The 20,698-nt window shown below is 40.2% G+C and overlaps 1 protein-coding gene across 18 annotated transcripts in view; it reads left to right on the top strand.

Annotated features, from left to right (window-relative positions):
• Positions 1-20,698, top strand: part of SORBS2 (sorbin and SH3 domain containing 2) — a 208,996-nt gene that overhangs the window by 144,591 nt on the left and 43,707 nt on the right. For 14 of the 18 annotated variants that reach the window (XM_059384281.1, XM_059384266.1, XM_059384263.1 and 11 more), the window contains 7 exons: positions 3,485-3,551; positions 4,621-4,665; positions 7,712-7,901; positions 9,838-9,952; positions 17,104-17,262; positions 17,970-18,053; positions 19,799-19,855. In XM_059384281.1, the coding sequence (XP_059240264.1) occupies positions 3,485-3,551; positions 4,621-4,665; positions 7,712-7,901; positions 9,838-9,952; positions 17,104-17,262; positions 17,970-18,053; positions 19,799-19,855 (717 nt within the window). The remainder of the gene's footprint in view (positions 1-3,484; positions 3,552-4,620; positions 4,666-7,711; positions 7,902-9,837; positions 9,953-17,103; positions 17,263-17,969; positions 18,054-19,798; positions 19,856-20,698) is intronic. The other 4 variants (XM_059384269.1, XM_059384278.1, XM_059384279.1 and 1 more) reach the window with 4 other exon arrangements.

The raw sequence follows: 20,698 nt of genomic DNA, 5'->3' as shown, positions 1-20,698 counted from the left end.
TCTCTCGAAATAATGGAGGGATCCAGTGTCAGACAGGAATGGTGTCCCTGGTTTTGTTTCCTTGACCCTTGGGTCACAGTAGATACACATATTAGATCCCTGGTTCTATGTTGTTACAGATTTCTGTCTGAAAGGATTTCAGTCTGAGATCTCTGGGTGTGTCTTTAACATGATAAATGATATATAAGAAACAACACAAAAAGCTGAACCATTTTTTTATCCATAAGACATAATTTTAGTACATAGCAAGGACTTCCTTGTTAGTTTTCAAAAGAAAAAAAAAAAGCAGACATCATAGATGGTTAGTGAAAATCAAGGAGTATTAAAAGTCTATATTGTCTATCTACTTGCAAATCAAAAGCATGTTTAGATATGCACAAGCAAATACATGTACTAAAGCTTTGATGTTAGTTTTTGTTCTATAAAGTAGAAAATAAAATATAAGCAGCCCAGAAGTTCCTTATAAGGAACCAGAATTTTTATATACAGCTGTGCTCTTATTTATGCTTTTAAAACTTTACAAAGAAGGTGCAGGTCTGTGAAGACTCTTATTCTTGGTCCCTATTTTTCAGCCTTGCTGAGCACATCCCCAAGTATAGCTGTGTTTATAAATGTTGAGTCAGGCCATCTCTGAGCCACAGCAGGCCAAGAATCTCCAAGGTTGTTTTTTCTTTCTCATCCGTGTAGAGAGTAATGATGATCAGACTCAAATTGCTACACATGGAATTCTGCTCGGTGTATCCACCAAAGGCAGGGCTGTCTCAGTGTATCATGTTATGGTCTCATTTTAGACAGCCAGCCTATACCAAGGAAACAGAATTTTGTAAAGTAAACTAGAAACTCTAGAAAGCCAAAAGTCAACAAATGTACCTTTGAGTGATTTGAATGAAGGCTCCTCAGTCTGCCTTCTCTCATGTGACCTGGGACGTCTGTGTTAGCCTTTTACTACCATTCTTCACCACAACAAAAATCACTAGGGTTCAGGTCCCAGGAGGCTGTCTAATTAAAGCCGGCTAGTTAAGTGAAATACAAGATTCTTTTCTTCTAGTTCAAATATAACACCGTGTGAGCCCTTTCAAAGCTCGAGAGGGGCAAAAATAGAATAGAATCACTGGATACTCGTGTGTAGAAAATATGTGTCCTTTCCCTTTTTGGAAGTCTCTGCCTGATACATCAATGTAGAGCTCTGATACTTTGTAAGCTGTGGCAATGTAAAACGCAGATGGATTCTGCCAAGATTATAGAAAACAACCAAATAGTGAATTGCTAGTAGTTAACTGTCCATTTAAAATAACCCTGAAGGACATATATGAAAGTAAACATCCGTAAATGTGAGTAGACTTCTATATACTTCATCTCCGCATTAGCCATAATATCTCTATGACGTCATTTATTAAAGAAACTTCAAATGCTTGGAGTGCCTCTTTTAGAAAGGGACAGAGAGTTTTAGTATTGCCTTATACCAGTTTCCTATTCTTTGCCAACCAGTTGGGCACTTCCTGGCATCTCTGTGCTCACCATATAAAGCTAGCAGATGGCAGAACCGAGCTCCTGCTGATCCATGCCCTCCAGCAAGTGAAGGAAAAAATTCCTGTCTGTCAAGATGCATTGCCATATACAGTGATACAACTTACTTATTCGATTTCCTTGTTGCTATTGCTTGTGTCCAGATATGGCTGGGAAACGTGTGTCCACGAAGTGATATCTTATTATCTGGTGCTAAATGCCTAAAGGAAATAGAGCTTAATGAAAGAGAAATTGATCTTTTAGGAACATGTCCCTTAAAGATACATGTTTAGCTACTGCCAGCAAATATTAACTAGACACCTGATTCAACACTGCCCCCCTCCCACCAACTCCCACCACTCCAATATAAAGTCAATCAACAGTGTCCTCACTTTTCCCATTGTATAAAAGAGCCTTGGGACGCATGCGTGGCTCAGTTGGTTAAGCTGCTACCTTCAACTCAGGTCATGATCTGGTATCCTGGGATCGAGTCCCGCAGCAGGCTCCTTGTCCAGCAGGGAGCCTGCTTCTCTGCCTCTGCCTGCCACTCTGCCTGCTTGTTCTCTCTCTGACAAATATATAAATACAAATATTTAAAAAAAAAAAAAGAGCCTTGAATGAATAAGGGGGTGACTCCTAACAAAGTCAAGTAGCTCTTAATGTTAATCTATATTTATGGCCATTATCAGAACTATATATTCTTAGAGACGAAAATGAATGTAAATATGGCACCCCCTCAATTTCCAGATGAAAAATGCAATTAGCACATTTCTGAGAAAAAAATAGGATATAAAATCTATACCAAAGCTCAGTCTAAAAAACTACAAGAATATTTTTGTGGCAGTCCTAACAGAGTATTTTATATCAAGAGAATTGTCTTGGAAAATCTGGTTTATTTATTATCATACACAGAGTGATCGAGTTTCTTGCTGGAGGATGTCTGGATATATTGAGATAAAGATCTTGCTAAGCAAAATCTTTAATTATGATTATAAAGGAAGAGCTCTACTTTCACAGGTGTATAATCAGGTAGGATTCCATCCAATAACCTGGATTCATTCTTTCTTTTATCCTTAAATACGTAATGTTCCTTGAGCACAGCCTATATTCTAGGCATTGTTCTAGGTCTTATTGTATATGTGGCTTCACTCTATTTCCATACAACCCTCTGATGTAGATATAATCTCATCTTAGAAGGGACAAAAATGAGGCCTAAAGCTTACCTGACTGGCCCAAATTCATATTGCTAAGAAGTATAAAACAATAATTAAAGGAAGCGAAATTTGAATCTAGGTTGAGCTGACACTAACTTTTTCTTTCCACTATAGCCCAGTTTCTATCATGCCCAAATCCTGGGCTGTGTAAGGAGCTTCTACTCTCAAGGAATTTATTTAGCTAGGTAAATGTTACATACATTCTATTATCATGTTTAAAAAATTTCAAGATAATATCTACATCTTTTTTAGGTTTGCTGCAGAACTATAGCATATTTTTATTTCTCTAAGCTTAAGCTGATCAGAATACAGGTTGAAAGTCAAAAATATTCCCTAGTTAATTCTAAAAATAATGCTTTGAACAGAACACTCACTAAAAGGTTTTTAAGGATAATGATAATTATCACCAAAAGGAGTTAAGCAAACCATTACAACACCACAACTTTGATTCTGTGAATTTTATATAAATATGTGTGTGCAAATACCAACTATCTAGTGCTGTGCACAGTATGATTTGCAAAAAAAATAAAACCATAGCATATAATATGTCAATTCAGCCTCAATGGGAACAAGGGGTAACATATTTACAAGTCGCAGCCATAACTGGCTACATTACTGGTACTACCATCATGAAATAGACCTTTTATTTTTAATCCCAGAACAGAGATCTGCTACGAGAAAAGATACAGTATAGAAAGAAGAACATTGAGGAACACTGTAGATTTGGAATCCGTTTTTTAACTCCTGGACATTCTCTTTTACAGACAGTTGACAGACCAAAGGACTGGTACAAGACAATGTTTAAGCAAATCCACATGGTGCACAAGCCAGGTATGTATGTTACTGTTTTCTGATCCGATCCTCCTGGCTGAGGGAGTTCTCCGTCTACTCCTGTAGAGTTCTCGTCCGCATAGACTCTTAACAACCTAGCAACCCCACGGCCCCTTCTGTCACCCTCCAATCACAGACACCTGTGCTCCTGCCTCACTCCTGAGCTGCCAAGAAGCCTCTCATTAGGTGACCCTTGGAGGGCTGCCTGGCGCTCTGCTCCCTCGCGCCTTCCCTGTCCACCATCTGCAGCGAGTTGTGTGGCCCGGTGGGTGCATAAACAGACTCATTGCTCCTCTGTCCACACATGTCATCTTCTTTTGGAGAGAGTGAGCAGAGGTGCGCGATTCAGAAGAGAAAGCTGCCTAAAGAAGGGAGGAAAAGGCATTGACCTTGTATGCTGGGGAGAGGGCTGCCCGAGCAAATAGGTCACAGATAAGCCAGGGCAAACTTCAGAAGCCAGCAACAAAACAATATTAGAAACATTTTTATAATGGCATAATGAACTAGGCAAAAGACATTGATTTTCTTTCTTTCTTTCTTTCTTTTTAAGATTTATTTACTTATTTATTTGACCGAGAGAGAATGAGAGAGAGAGAGAGAGAGGGAGAGCTCCCAAGCAGGGGGGAGGAGCAGACTCCTCATCGAGCAGGGAGCCCGATGTGGGACTCGGACCCTGAGATCATGACCTGAGCCGAAGACAGAGTCCTTTTTTTTTTTTTTTTTTTAAGATTTATTTATTTGTTTGACAGAGAGAGATCACAGGTAGACAGAGAGTCAGGCAGAGAGAGAGGGGGTAGCAGGCTCCCTGCTCAGCAAAAAGCCTGACACTGGGCTGGATCCCAGGACCAAGAGACCATGACCTGAGCTGAAGGCAGAGGCTTAACCCACTAAGCCACCCAGGCGTCCCCGAAGGCAGAGTCTGAACCGGTGGAGCCACCCAGACACCAAGCACCCAATACACTGGTTTTCGACCAGATTTTTGTTTGTTTGTTTCTCTGAAGTTCTACTGTCTTGTTATGATATGGTGACCGAATCTGTATTACCATAATATTTATGTTTCATTTTCTAGATGATGACACAGACATGTATAATACTCCTTATACATATAACGCAGGTAGGACGGGTTTCCTTGCTGACGATGAATGCTATATGCTCGGCAATGCTTGGAAGCACTCACACTCACTTTTTCACCCGTTTGAGCCGCATGTTTTCAGTTTGTACAATCAAGAGGTTGCTGGTTTTCTTTTCTCAAAGCATGCATGACCCGAGGATCGATCTTTTCTCATGGAAATGAGAACTAATACTGTTTTCTCTCATTCATTCTCACTGTCATTTTATCCTGGGCCTCAGGAATGTTTAACCCAAGTCTGAAGGACAGCGTGAAAGAACACGCTGTCACTAGGGTATGAAGTCAGATAAAGATCTCCTTTTATCAGCAGCAAGCGTGGTCACGATTGCGTAAGATCGTTCAAACACACTTCACAAAAAACAAGTCCGGCAAAGTATTCTGTGACTTTGTCCCTGCTTGTGCTCCCAAAATGCAAACATTCATTGAAGGGTTTTTTTTTTTTTTAATCCCACTCTGCGGGGCCACTTTCCTGATGCGGAGTTGCCAACCATCCTGATGATACCCCCGCAATTCTGGGCGTTTCTCCTTGCGTTTGAGTGCATTGTTGTCGTGTGACTCGGTTGCAGGCTGGAGTGAAGGACCCCTCCAGAATATTTCCCTTTCTCCTAAATGTCACATTAGAGGACCCCATGGAGAGCCTCCTGTTGCCATTCACCCCCAGGCTAGAGACTGTCGCAGAGCCTGGTTTTCCTTTCCTGACATGGGGCTGCTCCCCTCTTCCTCAACGGCAGCAACTTCGCCTCCCTTAGGGGACCCCTTGTCAGCTGCAGAACTGCACAAGACTCTCCCCTCCTTGATGCCGAAAGGCCAGCCCTCAAGCCCCTTAACTGTTAGGGATTCTGCTGACTGGTCTCCAAGGACAAACAGAGAAGAAAAACCGGGCAGAACCAGGTTAACAAACTGCAAGACCTCTCGGGTTTGGGTCCTCCGTCTTCCAGATGACAAGAGGAAGCCCAGGAAAATGTTTCCCTCAACTTGTATTCCTAGCCACGGTTTCTCCGGACTCACCTCCTGGGTTTGGTTTGTTCAAAACAAAACAAAACAAAAACTCGGCCAAGTAAATTTTAGGTATTAGTGGCTTGATTCAACGATTCACGAATCTGGCAGCATCCAATCTAGCAGATAGAAAGGAGCTCTGGGGAGCTGTACAAAAAGAAAGACTTTTATAGGGCAGAAGGGAACCAAACAAGGAAGCTATACTAGGCCAAAAAACCTAACAACAACAAAAAAAAGTGGGAAGGTGATTGCAAGATTAGTTTTCCTTTTGGGCACGGCAGGTGAGCTCCCTGGTGCTGGTCAGGCAATTCCTGATCATCTGGTTTAAGATTCCGTTTCTAGCAAAGCCAAAACTGTAATTAAGTGTCCATTTGGTGACGTGGGGCTCAGCCTACAGAAGTGACTCCATTTGGGCCCTGTTTTATTTTTCACAAGCTGTAAAGTTGAAGTCTGATTGTAGAATCTGGGCCAAACAGTAAGTGCAGACATTATCTTTTCTTCCTTCCTTCCTTCCTTCCTTTTCTCTCTCTCTTTTTAAAGATTCATTTATTTATTTGGGGGGGGGGCACTAGCTGGAGAAGGGGCAAAGGGAGAGGGAGAGAGAGAAGCCTCAGGCAGACTCCCTGCTGAGCAGAGAGCCCAATGGAGGGTTCCATCCCATGACCCTGAGATCATGACCTGAGCCAAAATCAAGAGCTGCACACTCAATCACGGGAGCCACCCAGGCATCCCCAGACATTGTCTTTTCATTTGTCACTGCAGTGTGTATGGCCCCTCAGGAGAAGTCGATGAATGAAAATTGACCTGACTCAAAAGATTCAGGTGGCAGGAAATTCAGAATTTTTATACTGATTTTTACTACTGAAATTCTGTATCCTTCAGTAATTAGTAAATTGAACAGTAGTTACATATAACCTCGCAGAGCGCTTAGAGGTGGTTTTGCTGTTTCTTTGGTAGACAAAACAATTGGAACGAGCCTCTTCGCTCTCTACGAACCCTGCGTCCCACTGTGCTCTGTCTCGTCCTTCCTGCCTGTTTTTGTGTTTTGTTTTGTTTTGTTTTGTTTTGTTTTCCCTAAGCCATCTCTGCTGCCCACTTCCCCCACGCACCCACCCAAACCAATCCTCCAAGGCTCACTCCAGTGCCATGGGTTCCGTAATATCTTCTCTGACCAATCCACCATCTTTTAAAATCTTTAATTTTTAATATGTATTTTCCTCATTTACCCTTTATCATGTTTCCAATTATTTTTTATTTCTTTCTTTCTTTCTTCCTTCCTTCCTTTCTTTCACAGAGGGAGAGAGAGAGAGAGAGAGCACAAGCAGGGGAAGCGACAGGCACAGGGAGAAGTAGGCTCCCTGCTGAGCAAGGAGCCTGATGCGGGACTCGATCCCAGGACTTAGGATCATGACCTGAGCTGAAGGCAGATGCTCAAGCGGCTGAGCCACCCAGGCATCCCCCAATTATTTTCAATCACAGTTCTATCCGTGCCCCATTTCCCCAGATCCACTACAAGCTTAAAGGGGATTTTTGTGTCCTTAAGCCTTGCTTAAGGCTTATACACAGCACACGTACAACTTGCTCAATATTTTGTTCAATTACAATTAACATGTCAACGATCACATGTAAGTCAGAACTTTTAAAGTAATAGAAGATATTTGGAAATGGTTCTGGGAACTATTTTGTAAACTTAACTATGTTTTTAGTTTATATTACCCAGGAGAAAATTTTCCTTTGAGCACCTGTAAGTTGATTCCTAATACCAGTCTGAATTATTACTAATTTCAAAATGATTGTTGAAGATTCACCGTAATCAGTCATTGTGTACAGAATATATCAATAACAAATTAATATATTAATCATGCTTAATAAATTAATAATATTCATAAATCGATTAAGAAGTACCCCCCAATGCATGCATCATGGATATGCTTACTGATAACAATGTTGTTATTTTGTGGGGTGTAAGTAATTTAATGTGCTTTTAAAATGTTATCTGCTTCTTTTTGTTTTGTCGTGTTGTGTTTCACGACAGGCCTATACAACTCACCCTACAGTGCTCAGTCACATCCTGCGGCAAAGACCCAGACCTACAGACCCCTCTCCAAAAGTCACTCGGACAATGGCACTGATGTCTTTAAGGATGCCTCCTCCCCTGTCCCTCCCCCACATGTTCCTCCTCCTCCTCCTCCACTTCGGCCAAGAGATCGATCTTCAACAGAAAAGTAAGACATTTCCCCCCGAAGTAGCTTATCCTCAGTTTAGTATAGAAGTAAGACCATCTGGCAGGAGACTCTAGCAGGAGACTTGGTGCTTACGTTAGGAGATGCTAGTCGCAGAACCTCCGAGAGCGCATGCGCCCTGTTGACCTCCTCTGGTGCGACTGTGGCAAACAGAATCTTGATTCATAATCTCATAATCCCCTAGGTTTGAAGTAACATGAGCACAGTCTTTTTGATCAATAAATGTATATAAGAAGACGAATAAGTAGAATTAATTGACACTTCCTTTGACATTGCATGTCAGAGACTCTGGGGTTAATTTTCATTTTCCTCAGATTTGAAATGTTAGGTCTATTAATGATTTACAGTTTCCCCTCTGGTACACAACAGTCTCTTTTTGAAACCAGGCAAGGTTAGTCATAAATAATATATAAGGCAGTAGTTAGTGTCTATTTGTGACTCATTTCTACCAGCTTTTCAAGATGATACTAATTTTCATTGCTCCACTAAATTTTTTATAGGAACTATTCACACAAAAATAAAAATTTATAAACACACTTTCACTGTGTAATTTTTATTAAGATGATGACTAATCTACTTATAGGTAACCTTTGTTGAGAGCTCACTATGCTAAGTACTTTCCCTCTATTATGTCATTTAATTCTGAGAATGACCCAATATGTTCTATTTTAAACCCATTTTAGAGAGAAGAAACTGTGGTTTAGGAATTAAAGTAAATTTCTCAGCTCCCACAGCTCATATGTCCAAGCCAGGATTCAAACTCAGCTCTTTCTAAAGCCCATTGCGATTGCGATTCTGGCAATTAAGGACAATTTAAGAATCATTCAACATTAATACTAATTCTTAAGCATCCACCTATCCTATTCATTCCATAAATACTATATTTATCTCACTGTACCATTAAGAGTAACTGATGAGTATAGAGGATACAAGATACCATGAAACAGACACACATCACGTGTGAAGAGGTCCTCACTTTAATCTCCTCATGATAAACTGTATGTTTATAAGTGTGACACCCTAAATTTGAGAAATAATTGTCTATACACAAAACAGCATCCCTGCTATTAAAAATGAACCCAAATTAACTCAAATTTAAATGTATTATTTGTCCTATGCTTAGTAGAAATAAATTTCTCATTAAGAAATATGATCATCACTTAAGATTTTGTAGCTGGCTTCCGTATACATTGTTTTAATAGAAGCCTTCTTTCGTCCCGGCTACCTAGAAAAGCTTTACTTCCAAAGTTCTTTGTTGACCTCCTTTTGAAGGATATTAGTTCAGGAAAAAGAGCTGCTTCCAAGGTCTCTTATGCAAGAGGGTGGCTGTCTGAATCCGGTTTTTCAAGGGTAACACCAGAGGAGGCTCTCTGCAGCCACACAGCTTGCTTCTGTGGACGGCAGCCCAAGTGACACTTTTGTACTTTTCCCAAACTGTGACGCCACTTGCAGGATAAATAAGATCAAGCATGGCGTGTACATTACTCCTTGTCACTTTGGATCAAGGATGCCAGGTCACAGAGCAGTGAGCTAAACTCACATAACTCAATGGATCATAACCGCCATTTACTCTGACATGAATATACACAGCTGTGATTTGTACACCATCCCCAGGGTTTCCAAGGAGATCCTGGCTGCGTGCATTTCTGTATACCCCTGTGTGAGTTACTGAGCCAGCAAGATCATGCATACAAAAAAAAAAAAAAAGAGGAAAATATAATATGAAATAAAAGAATGGCTTTCCTTAAATCGTTTATATAAAACAACATATACATGTAGTGTTTTTTGCAGATTAACTTTCTATACTGAGATACTTTTTAAAAACCTATGCTAACCTTTGTAAACAGATAGCAAGTGGTTTTCTAGTACCGCTTGAAGCATACAGAATTATTTTTACGTAATTGTTGTTTATTTCTAGGCATGACTGGGATCCTCCAGATAGAAAAGTGGACACAAGAAAATTTCGTTCTGAGCCAAGGAGTATTTTTGAATATGAACCCGGGAAGTCATCCATTCTCCAGCATGAAAGACCAGTAAGCACTTGCACTAAACAGAATGCCGGCTCTCTAGGTTTCTGGGTTCCCAAGCAGACTTGAAGTTTGTATGCTTTAGTAATGTTTGTCGCAAAAGTAATTTATGGATTTGGCGGTGTTTAGAAATCAAGTTGATTTTGTATCATGATTCGTGCCTCTTGTCTGAGAATTAGAGATTAGCTCTCTAATATATTATCCCTACCAACCAAACAGGGGACCCATTTTCATGGAACTATAGCTGTGCCTCATCACAGCCCTGAGCTTAATGTTTTTTAAATTCATAAATGCAATACTTAATTGCTAGTCTACATTGCTAATGAGAAAAATCATGCATTAGTCTCTCTGATACAAATGGGCCCACAAAGTCCATCCCTTCCACATTGGTTGCTTAATGTTTCTTTGAATTAAGGGGAAATTTCCCAAATGCCTTTCTTTTAAAAAAACAAGTTGTTTTAATTGATTCTTATTAAATCTCTCTCAGGTTACCAAGCCTCAAGCTTCCTGATTGTCCATCTAATGGATCAAGATTCTATTTAACTTGGCAGAGGTTTTTCCTAGTTATTTCATCCATGCAAACAAAAAGATACATTAACTTGAAAGTAACCACTTGGTTCTTCCAAGTGCAATATAACAAATAGGGTTATTCTCTGGTCCTCTTGGCTTTTATTTTTCCAGTCCCTCTTTCTGAGTCCTCTGCTTTCCCTCCTCGACCGTGCCCTCTGGATCTCTTTGAAACTATAATTCCTTGGCATCTCTATCAAAATCTGCATCTAGAGGTCCATCTATAATTTACACTCCTCATTGTCTTAAAAGAATTTTGGGTGCTGTCAGTGAAGAGGAAAAAGTTTTCTTTGTTCACTCCTTTAAGAGTATCCAAGAAAGCACATTATTACATAGAATGCAAGCCCAGCCCTGAAATTTGATTGGAAACCCTTGCCTTATGACACCCAACATGAGCGCCCTTGATTTCATTTTTGAAACCCTGTATTTATGGTTATGTTCTTCAGAAATATGTTCCAAAACCTTATAATCACACAATTCAAACATAACGTGTATGTAAGCTTTCTTTGCCTTCCTTCAAATAACTCTTATCTTTTAGAGTAACAGAACTTCACCAGAAAAACTGAAAGAAAAAAAAAAAAAGGAACATCACTAGTTTGAAGGCTTAGTGCAAACTTTGAATTCGTTTACCGGCTTGTACAATTGCATATCATCCTTTGAAATTTCTAGTCTGAGAATTGAGTGAACCATGACGTTACCATTGCAAAAAACTGAAAATAGCAAATAATTCTGCAACATAATGAGCCTCAGATTTAAATGTAAATAATTAAATGATCATTGGTGATCTTCCTGACAATTTATAAGAACGCTGTGATTGTACTGAACGCTTTAGTAGCTGTGGTCTCGGGAAACAGGATGGGTTTTAGAAGCTCCCTCACCAGGATATTTCCATTATTGAGTCATTCAGTAACATTTACTGAGCACCAACTATGTGCCTGATGTTGTATTCGGTGCTGGGACACAGTAGTGACCAAGACATAGTCTCCACCTTGAGGAGCTCTGACTCTTTCATTCAATGAGTATGCGAAGCTAGACTTGTATTCTAAGAAGGAGAGAAAGCTCTGGGAGCATGGCATTGCTGGAGATTTGGGTATGGACAGGGCTCTGCAGCCACAGGCAAAAAGAAGTGGAAGGAACCACGAAACCCGGAAAGAAATGAGAATGGGTGTCATATGGAGAAACTGAAAGAACCAACATTTTTATTCCTCCTGAGCAATTTTGCAGGGGGCCAGCGCTATGCAAAAGGATTTGGGCTAGTCATCTATGTCATTTTGGCCTGGCCTTTTTTTATTCTAGGAACAGGCTATCCTCTTTTTTTCTTGTCACCCTGAATTCATTCTCATTGCCTCCCTAAAGCAGAAAAAAAAAAAAAAAAGACAAAAGTCTAACTGCACAGTGATATCGCAGAGACTGCTGTGGTTTCCTTAGGATCCGGGAGCATCTTTAATCCACAAGGTGTAGGAGATGAAGAGCAGATTTGCTAAATGATCGTGGTATAGTAGCAAATGAACAAAACTTGAGGATTTCAAAGGAATGCGCTCTCCTGTCTTTTTACTCCCAAACGGTTTGTGAGCATTCCTTTGCTCTTTTCCTATTTAGTTTTTGTAAATTATACAAAACGCTCGGTAATTTTCTGTTGCTCTTTTGAATTCTTAGATGACCCCATCATCTGCCCAGTCTCTCCAGGCATCACCCTGGCCTCCCCGCGCTCTCTCAAAGTTCTCAAAGTCCTCCCCCGGCCCCTCCTCTCTGCTGGTCACAGTGTGCCCGTTGCCGCATGAGAGGGACAGCTACCCAGTTATGCTCCCTAATGCTCCTCAAGTGCCCTGAGAGCAAAACCCAAATTTCTTCATGTAATTGCCAAAAAACCTTGTGGTCTGGCCCCTGCGGACCTCTCCGGCCTCGTGTCTCTTCCTGCTCTTCCTGCCAACTCGCCGTGAGCCAGCTAGACAGACAGCCTTCAATGCCTGCCTTCTGGACTTTTGTACAGGCCCGTCCTCTGCCAGGAAAGCTCTCTCTCCGTCCCATCTCACCTGTGGCCTTGTCTCTTTTTCCCCAGGGCACCATGGCTAACATCTGGGGACGGGGATGGGAAGTAAAACTCCCTTACTGTGTGCCTATAGCAATGGGCATTTCCTCCTGACACCCTGAATTCTAACGGCCTGTTGACTTGTCTGTGTCCCTCATTAGATGTTAAGCACCTTGAAGGCAGGGACCGTGTCTAGTGCACGCGTTGTATCCCCAGCATCCAGCACAATGCCTGGCACATGGTAGGTGTTCGGTGAATAGCCATCGGACTAATAACTGAATGAATGAATATAGGTTTTACCCTTGTGGTTAGTGGGTAAAACCGATGAGGGTTGATCCCTGTTCTGTGGCTCATCTATAAAGTCTATACTTTCCTAGCAACAAACGGCAACGTGGGTGTCCATCAAAGTACACAAAGGGGATCTGACACACGGCTATTAGTAACTGTGGTTCCCTAATCCCCTGATTCCCTGAAATACACAGTGGGCAGAGGGGGCCAAACCGCTTGAATAAAAGTCCTCCCCCAGACTCTGGCCAAAGGGATGCCCTTCTTCCTTAGGAATCAATGGTAGAAGTGTTTCTGGTTTTAGCAGGAAAGTAAAGGTCAGTGCAGTTTCTTGAAAGCTGTAGATGTTCATTTGACTGTAAGTTTGAAAACATTGATTAAAGGGGCCTAATCTTTGATCTACAAAAGTACTTCGCAATTACCAGGAATTTACCATTAATGGACTTGAACCACATGTAGTCCGTGAAGCAATCACACAAACTCTCTGCTGAGATTATATTAATAGAAACTTTACATCCCATCTGGATTGGATATATTTATAGGTGAGCCAAAATTAAATTACATTAAATTAAATCAAATCAAAGTAAGCACATATTCAGGATCTCTCTGCATGTGGTAAAATGAAAACAATAGGAAGACATTACCTTTCTTTACAGTAACTAAGCCAGTACATAATGATAAAAGCAGAAAGAAATAATCACCGAAAACAGAGCTGAAATGCAATTTAAACCCGCAGTGAATTTATACTTCCTTATCCATGATGATCGTCAAAGCTTAATGTATAAAAATTGGGGGAGTTTCATCTGGTGGTTTTGAATCCAACTCTCAATACATGTATCATTTACTGCGGAACCAGAATAAATATAAAACACAGTGGTGAATACCATTAAAGCTTTAAAATCTAATGAGCATAAATTTTTAAGAACTAAGTTATGTGAACACTTCTTTTTGTTTGGAAACACATACAGAAATTACATGTCTACAATGAGAATATGGAGAAAAGTAGAATTTCTGTAACCTCAAAAGCAACTAAATGCTTTGAAATTGTAGAAAACATAAAAACTTTAAGAACGGCTCACCCTTGATTGTCTTTTAAAAAGAATCCGTCCGATTTATAGTTTTAGATTTTCTTAAATGCTTCCTCTTGCACTGAAACACATTTGTTTTCAGCACAGATTTGCTAGGTTTTTCAAAGTAAGAAGAGAACAAAAAAGATCAGAAAAATGTGCAACAGTGTATCTGCTTTTTTTGGTTGTTTTTATGAGCAATTAGAGTAACACATGATCAGGCTTCCTAAGTTTCCCAGTGTTCACATCGGTGTCAAACAACTCAAAGGAACTTTCAAGTTTTGCATGGAAAGTGTTGATTTAGTGAGATTCTGAGTGTGTATATATGACTGTTGGCGGACCATGTGTCTATCTACCACTGACTTTTGTGAGGTTTCTGTATACCTTAGCAGGGATCTAGATTGCTACATAATACATATCATTGTTGCATAACTAAGGCAATTCAATAGGTCAACCACAGTGAAAAGAAAATTCTAGTTCTGCCACTTGCATCTCTCTACCATAAAAGCTATACTCAAAAGTATGCCTCTCATTAAGTTCCAACATTATAGATAATTATCAATGATCATTGTTTGGGTCATTCTCTCTACTGGATGGATTCTAGATGACACTAGAATCTGAGACTCTACATTAAATTTTTAACCTAAAAAATCATAATTAAAAACTGTCATTCAAAGCTATGGTGCAAGATGGTAGATAGTCTTCCTTTTCCACATTCTATCATAGAAATATACTTCTATACATCAGGATTTCATGTATCTGTTTGTTATGTATTTTCTTAAGGTGAAAGTTAAAATGAAGTTGTAACCACTGGTAAATATACTTATTTTTTTAGTAAATTTGCTGCCCTCTGCTGTTCAAAATGTTTTTTAAACAAATTTGTTTACTCCAAGAGAAATTTCTATCTCCCTTTAGCAAAACAAAATGCTAAATGTGAAACCAGAATCATAAAATCAAGAATTGGTAATATTATTAAGTTTATAATATTAAAAGCAAGGAGATTTGAAAGAATCAAAGATTTGTTTTCTTGTGGAAGAAGTACTAGGCCTCTATAGACAGAACAAAAACTACTAGAAAATTCTTTCCAATGTCAGGGTGCTTGGGTGGCTCAGTCCGTTAAGTGGCTGCCTTTGGCTTGGTCACGTTCTCAGGGTCCTGGGATTGAGTCTAACTTCAGCGGTGAGTCTGCGCCCTCTACCCCTCCCCCCAGCTTGCACGTGCTTTCTGTAATAAGTAAACAAAAATCTTTGAAAAAAATTTTAAAAAGAAAAAAAAAGAAAATTCCCTCTAATGTCAATTACTCTAAAAATTCAGCTCCAGTAGAACTACTCCATAAAATATTCGTATTCTATAGCCATTATCTAAATAACAGGAGGAAAACTGCATTTTAGCTAAGATCAAAATCTCAATTAGTACTCTGCACTATAGAATCAATTATAAATTGAATCAGGTTTTCTGCAATCTTTACCATAGTAATTACAGGATATTCTCCACAACATTATGGTAGTAAAGCAAAGTTAGATTTCATTTTTTATTAACATAGAATATATTATTAACCCCAGGGGTACAGGTCAGTGAATCGCCAGGTTTACACTCTTCACAGCACTCACCGTAGCACATACCCTCCCCAATGTCCATCACCCCACCACCCTCTCCCTACCCCACTCCCCCCAGCAACCCTCAGTTTGTTTTGTGAGATTAAGAGTCTCTTATGGTTTGTCTCCCTCCCGATCCCATCTTGTTTCCGTTTTTCCTTCCCTACCCCCCCAATCCCCCACATTGCCTCTCAAATTCTTCATACCGGGGAGATCATATGATAATGTCTTTCTCTGACTGACTTATTCGCTCAGCCTAATACCCTCTAGTTCCATCTACGTCGTTGCAAAAGGCAAGATTTCATTTCTTTTGATGGCTGCATAGTACTCCATTATATATGCAAAATAAGATTTTAAAAGAAGGAAAAGAACCATCTCAATACCAGAATGCCATTGTGAGTTGTTTTTGTTGTTGCTGTTTTGTTTTGTTTTTGGTAAATTGTGTTTTCTTCCTGTGTTCATCCAAACACAGGCTTCACAATATCATTACAAATACTGTAGAAACACATGACTGAATTCGGCTTTTATCACTCACCATTCCACATAAACATCCCCCAGAATTACTCAAGGTCTTTATCATTATGATCATCACATCTCTTGGATAACTTAGGCCCTTTCACTATTTTGTTATGATGCCTCAAATTTTCCTATCGCTGTCTGTAGCTACCATGATAATCTCCTATTATAAAATATTGAAATAAAAAGCTCATCTCTAAAAATACTCTGGATATAATTGATTCTTGCACACAGACTCTATCCTATTAACAAAACGATTGGGAATTCAAAAAGGCAATAAAACACTTGGACAAGCTAATGTCAAAATAATGGGTTTTGTTTGAATAGGGACTGCTATCTCAAAACCCTCGATAGTATGAAGATTATGTCCTCTCCTGGACAAGGTAAATGGCTTTTAGGGAACTGAGATATATATATATTTTTTTCCTGGCTTAAAATATCACTGTCCAGCTACACCATGTTTAATTAGTGCCATGCAAATAATGGTTAAAGAAGTAATAACCCACATGTGGTACTTTAAGCATCTTCATTTAATATTAAGTCAATAGTATGAATCAGTCTGATCAGGCGTATATTATGTAAAAGCATTCAGGATATTGTTGATAAAGTAAATGTTCCATGTCTGGATTTTCCACTACTAAAGCAATTGTATGTACTTTCTCAAGCTGTTTATATTAACACTCCTAGTTTTCACAATACTCAGAAACACCACCAGAGGGGAGCAAGTCAACTATGAAAATTGGCTTCTTCCCTGAATCACAGTGTCAACCAAACCAGAGTGCGATTCTCCCCACACTTAGCCAGCTACAGTAGTGTGGAAACCCAACCACCTCCAGATCCATTTCTCCAGCTGAAGGTAGACAGGAGAAGGAGATTCTTGGGGTGGTAGCTCATAAAAATGTCATCATGCCTCACTTTCTAGGAGGCTCCTTGTCTTCACATCTTTTCAGGGGTCCAGACCATACTCTAAGTTATCTGGGTCTCCCCAGGGGCACCTTAACTTTTCTGAAACATTTCCTCCTGCTCACTGGTGTCCTCTTCGTCCCATCAAGAAGCTCCATCTAATGAATCAGTGTTTCCTTCACCCCTTTCTTACAGCCCCCTCTCCCAACAACTCTGACACCTGTTCCAAAAGAACCCGGCCGGAAGCCTCTTTCTGTTTCAAGAGACGGAGAAGTAACGGGTAGCCCCTCCCCTTCGCCCAGGACTGGCCTCCCCATACCAAGCCCGTGCACCCCGACTCTTTCCCCCACCTTGGTGAGCTCCTTCCTTCATTACCTTTTCTAATGCCCTTCGGGAAAATCAGGGGTAGCCCTTGCTTTCCAGAGGCTAAGGGGACAGCCTGGCCCTAGCTGACTCCACCTTGCTGCCCCTTACTTTCTCAACTAGACCCCAGGTTCTTCATGCCAGTCGACCCCTAACAGCCCCCCAGCACCTTTCACCCCTCCCCCCACTTCTGTTCCCATCTTCTCCCTCCCCCTCTCCGCCACGCTCTCCACATACCTGCACCCAAGCCAGCTGCCTGCGGAACGCAGCCTTACATGCTGGGATCAGTGAGGACAGGGGCGGTGGAGCGACTCCCCCAGATCAACTACTTGGTGACTAAGTTGAGTCTATTTTAACTTGAATCGGCTAACATTAGCCTAGTTCTGGGATGCTATCCATGTTCCTTCTGGCCGTCACAGTGTTTTTCGTATTTCTGCAAATTCAAAAAAAAAAAAAAAGCCAGAGATGGACAGAGGAATTGACTAGGGGCCTAGGTAATGCCATCGAAGCTCATCTTCATATCCTAATTTTACTCATTTTACTTTACATCCTTTGTTCTCTCCTGCTAAGATTTGTGGGATGAGAGTTGGTGCATGTTTGCGTGCAAATGCGCGTGCGTGTTTTTCATACCACACGGCGTTTCCCTCACTCAGCTCAGTGTGCCTCTTCCTTCCCTTTTTCCTTCACATCTGCTCCAGACTGATCGCATAAATCCAGATGACATAGATTTAGAAAATGAGCCCTGGTATAAATTCTTTTCAGAACTGGAGTTTGGACGCCCGGTAAGTGAGGCTAGACTATTAATATAAGAAAATTAGGAGAATGTTGTTTGATTGATGAAAAATACCATTACCAGAAGAGATAGGTGTCATTTACAAAACAAAAGTCAAATGTATTGTTTAGACAAATTGGGTGCGGCTGAGCCCTCATCCGCTTCTGTACCAAATGGTTAACCCTGCTCAGACCCTTCCTATGTGCTTTGTCTCTACCGTGCCTCATGCATTAGGAAGATCATATCTAAACAAATTCATAACGCTGAGATAGTTTCTGTCCTAGAATATTCAGGCAATTGTTAGAGGTTTATAGAAGATTTATATTTGCTTAGAGTCCATTTTGGTCTAGTTCAATCAGAAGAAATAGAGTGACATCTATGAAAATAATTACTATTATTATAGCTCCCATTTGCTGAAGAACTACCAAGCACTGGCGAGTGCTGGGTTCTGAGCTCTTTATCTCAGTTCTCTGGAGGCTTTTCCAATAAGAAGAAACCAGAGACCAGAGAGGACAAGTACTTTGCACAGGCTAGCAAGTGGTAGAGTCAGAAGTTAAAACCCCAGGCTTATTGAACACACCAAAAATCTCTGGCCAATTCCTTCAGTACTATACTGTCAGTATTAGAAATACCTCTATAAAATATCTCCTTTACTCTTAGGGATATAAGGAAAGAGAAAAAATAAAGAAATCCTGTGAACCTTGATTTCTAGTTTCATATTAGTGAAACATCTTGGCCCCAGACCCCCACCAAAGGTGGGCCTAACGAGAATTGCTTAGTGTACTTGGGAAAAAGAGTCAACACCAGCCCTAAATGACAGTTTCCTTTATTAAAAGTTTCATTGGGGATCTCTATCTACCAATAGCTATACGTTTGATAGGCATCATTTAGGTATTTTTTTTAAGTCTTACTGATGTTCCTGAATTTTAAAATTTTTAAAGAACAGAACAATTCCATTGCACAGAACTTTATTGAAGATCAGAACTTTATTGAAGATCTTTCTTTTACCGTATCAGATACTGATTTATAGACTCCTAAACTGACCGTATATTTATTGGTTACTGAGTGGTTATAGTTGTCCCTGTCATCCATTAAAATGCAAAGGACACTTGGTTAGGTTTCCTCTTATTGAACTGGATCAAAAGTGACTGTAAAGGAATATAAACCAAAGAATTTTTCCTAGACTTTTTATACCTAATAGGAAAAGCGTTTTCTCTCATTTTCCCCCTTATTTCTATAAGTATTCATATAAATGCATTTTATTTTAGAGAAAAAAATCCTCTGGCTTTATTTTGTATGTATTGATATTACTGATTACCTGGTTTGTAGGGACTAGATGAATTTCTGTTCTGAGCCTAAACTATCAGCATTTGTCTATAATCATGTTCGGCCCCACATGGAAACTCACCAGCATGCTCTCTACCTGTGCCTTTAATGTCTCTTTAATGTAACTTGGCTTCCTTTGTGGCTAGAGACCACGAGTGCTCATGTTGATGTGACCAAATGAGTTTATAAATATACTAATCCCATCGCTAGTGATTTTACCCAGTGCTTGAGAATATTTACGAACACTGCACTCTTCCTCCTAGGCCACCCCCGTTTGGCTCCATTCGTGCGCTCTTTATGTGTGTCTGACGCTGTCAGCACTCAGTTTCTAACTGTTGTCACCTTTTCCACATGTCCATTCCTTGCTGCCATTGACTCTCCTCCATTCCATCTCTACACCTTCTGCTTCTGTGGTGCATCTACACCCAGCCCCCTAAAAAGGCTCTGGACTATGTTCAAGATCATTCTTCTGGTGTTTCCAATGAGGTAAAAACAAATTATTCTCTTTTTCAGATGTCTCTCTTAGGAGCTGATACTGTGATTCTGAACCATCCGTGTTGTAACAACTCACCACAGTGTCTAAGCTGTTTTGGAAAAATCTGTCTTTGCATCATTGTGTCGTATCCAGCATCATTGCTTAGACATTAATCATTCCAAAGTTGTGGTTGGCTCTTTCTGAAACGTGGTGAAGAATCATTCCAGCCGTCAATTTCCGTTGAACTATTCAACACAGTCCTGGTGTCCAGGAGTGTGACAATTAAAAAAAAATCAGAAGTGCACGCTTAGTGCTTGTATCAAGCATCTGTTTTGATTAGACGGCCAAAGACTACACAGAGCCATTTTGCCATCACGCTTGGAGGTGCAGAATGACAGTTAGGTTCTTAATTACATGTTTATGGCCCACATATTCTTAAAATTTATGTAAGTCTTTCATTTTCCTAAATACGATTTGTGGATTTTAGCACCAGCTAGGATCAAGAATAGAGTTGACAAACAACTGGGATGTATGTCCCGATTTCCCAGTTCCACATCCTTGACAGGCATTACTAATCCTTCTCAATGCTATCATCCAGGCAGCCACTGTAATGGGTTATAACTGGCAGATGAGATGAAATGCATTTGCTGTCTCTGTTTTAGAATCCTCACGGCAATCCGCTAGGTAAAAAAAATATATGCCAGGCAGTGCTACATTTTATTTGATTGCATCAAAGAGAGTCTGAAAAAGGAAGAGAAACTCCAGAGTCAAAGCTTTTTATCCTGATTTCTGCAAAGAAAAAAATGAAATGATTTTGGAAGGCAGATTTAAGACTTACTGGTTGACCTAAGCAA

This window comes from Mustela nigripes, chromosome 18 (genome assembly GCF_022355385.1).
Source record: "Mustela nigripes isolate SB6536 chromosome 18, MUSNIG.SB6536, whole genome shotgun sequence".
Lineage (NCBI taxonomy): Eukaryota > Metazoa > Chordata > Mammalia > Carnivora > Mustelidae > Mustela > Mustela nigripes.
The sequence above is the reverse complement of the archived record's forward strand: the minus strand, read 5'-3'. Positions and strand labels throughout refer to the sequence as shown.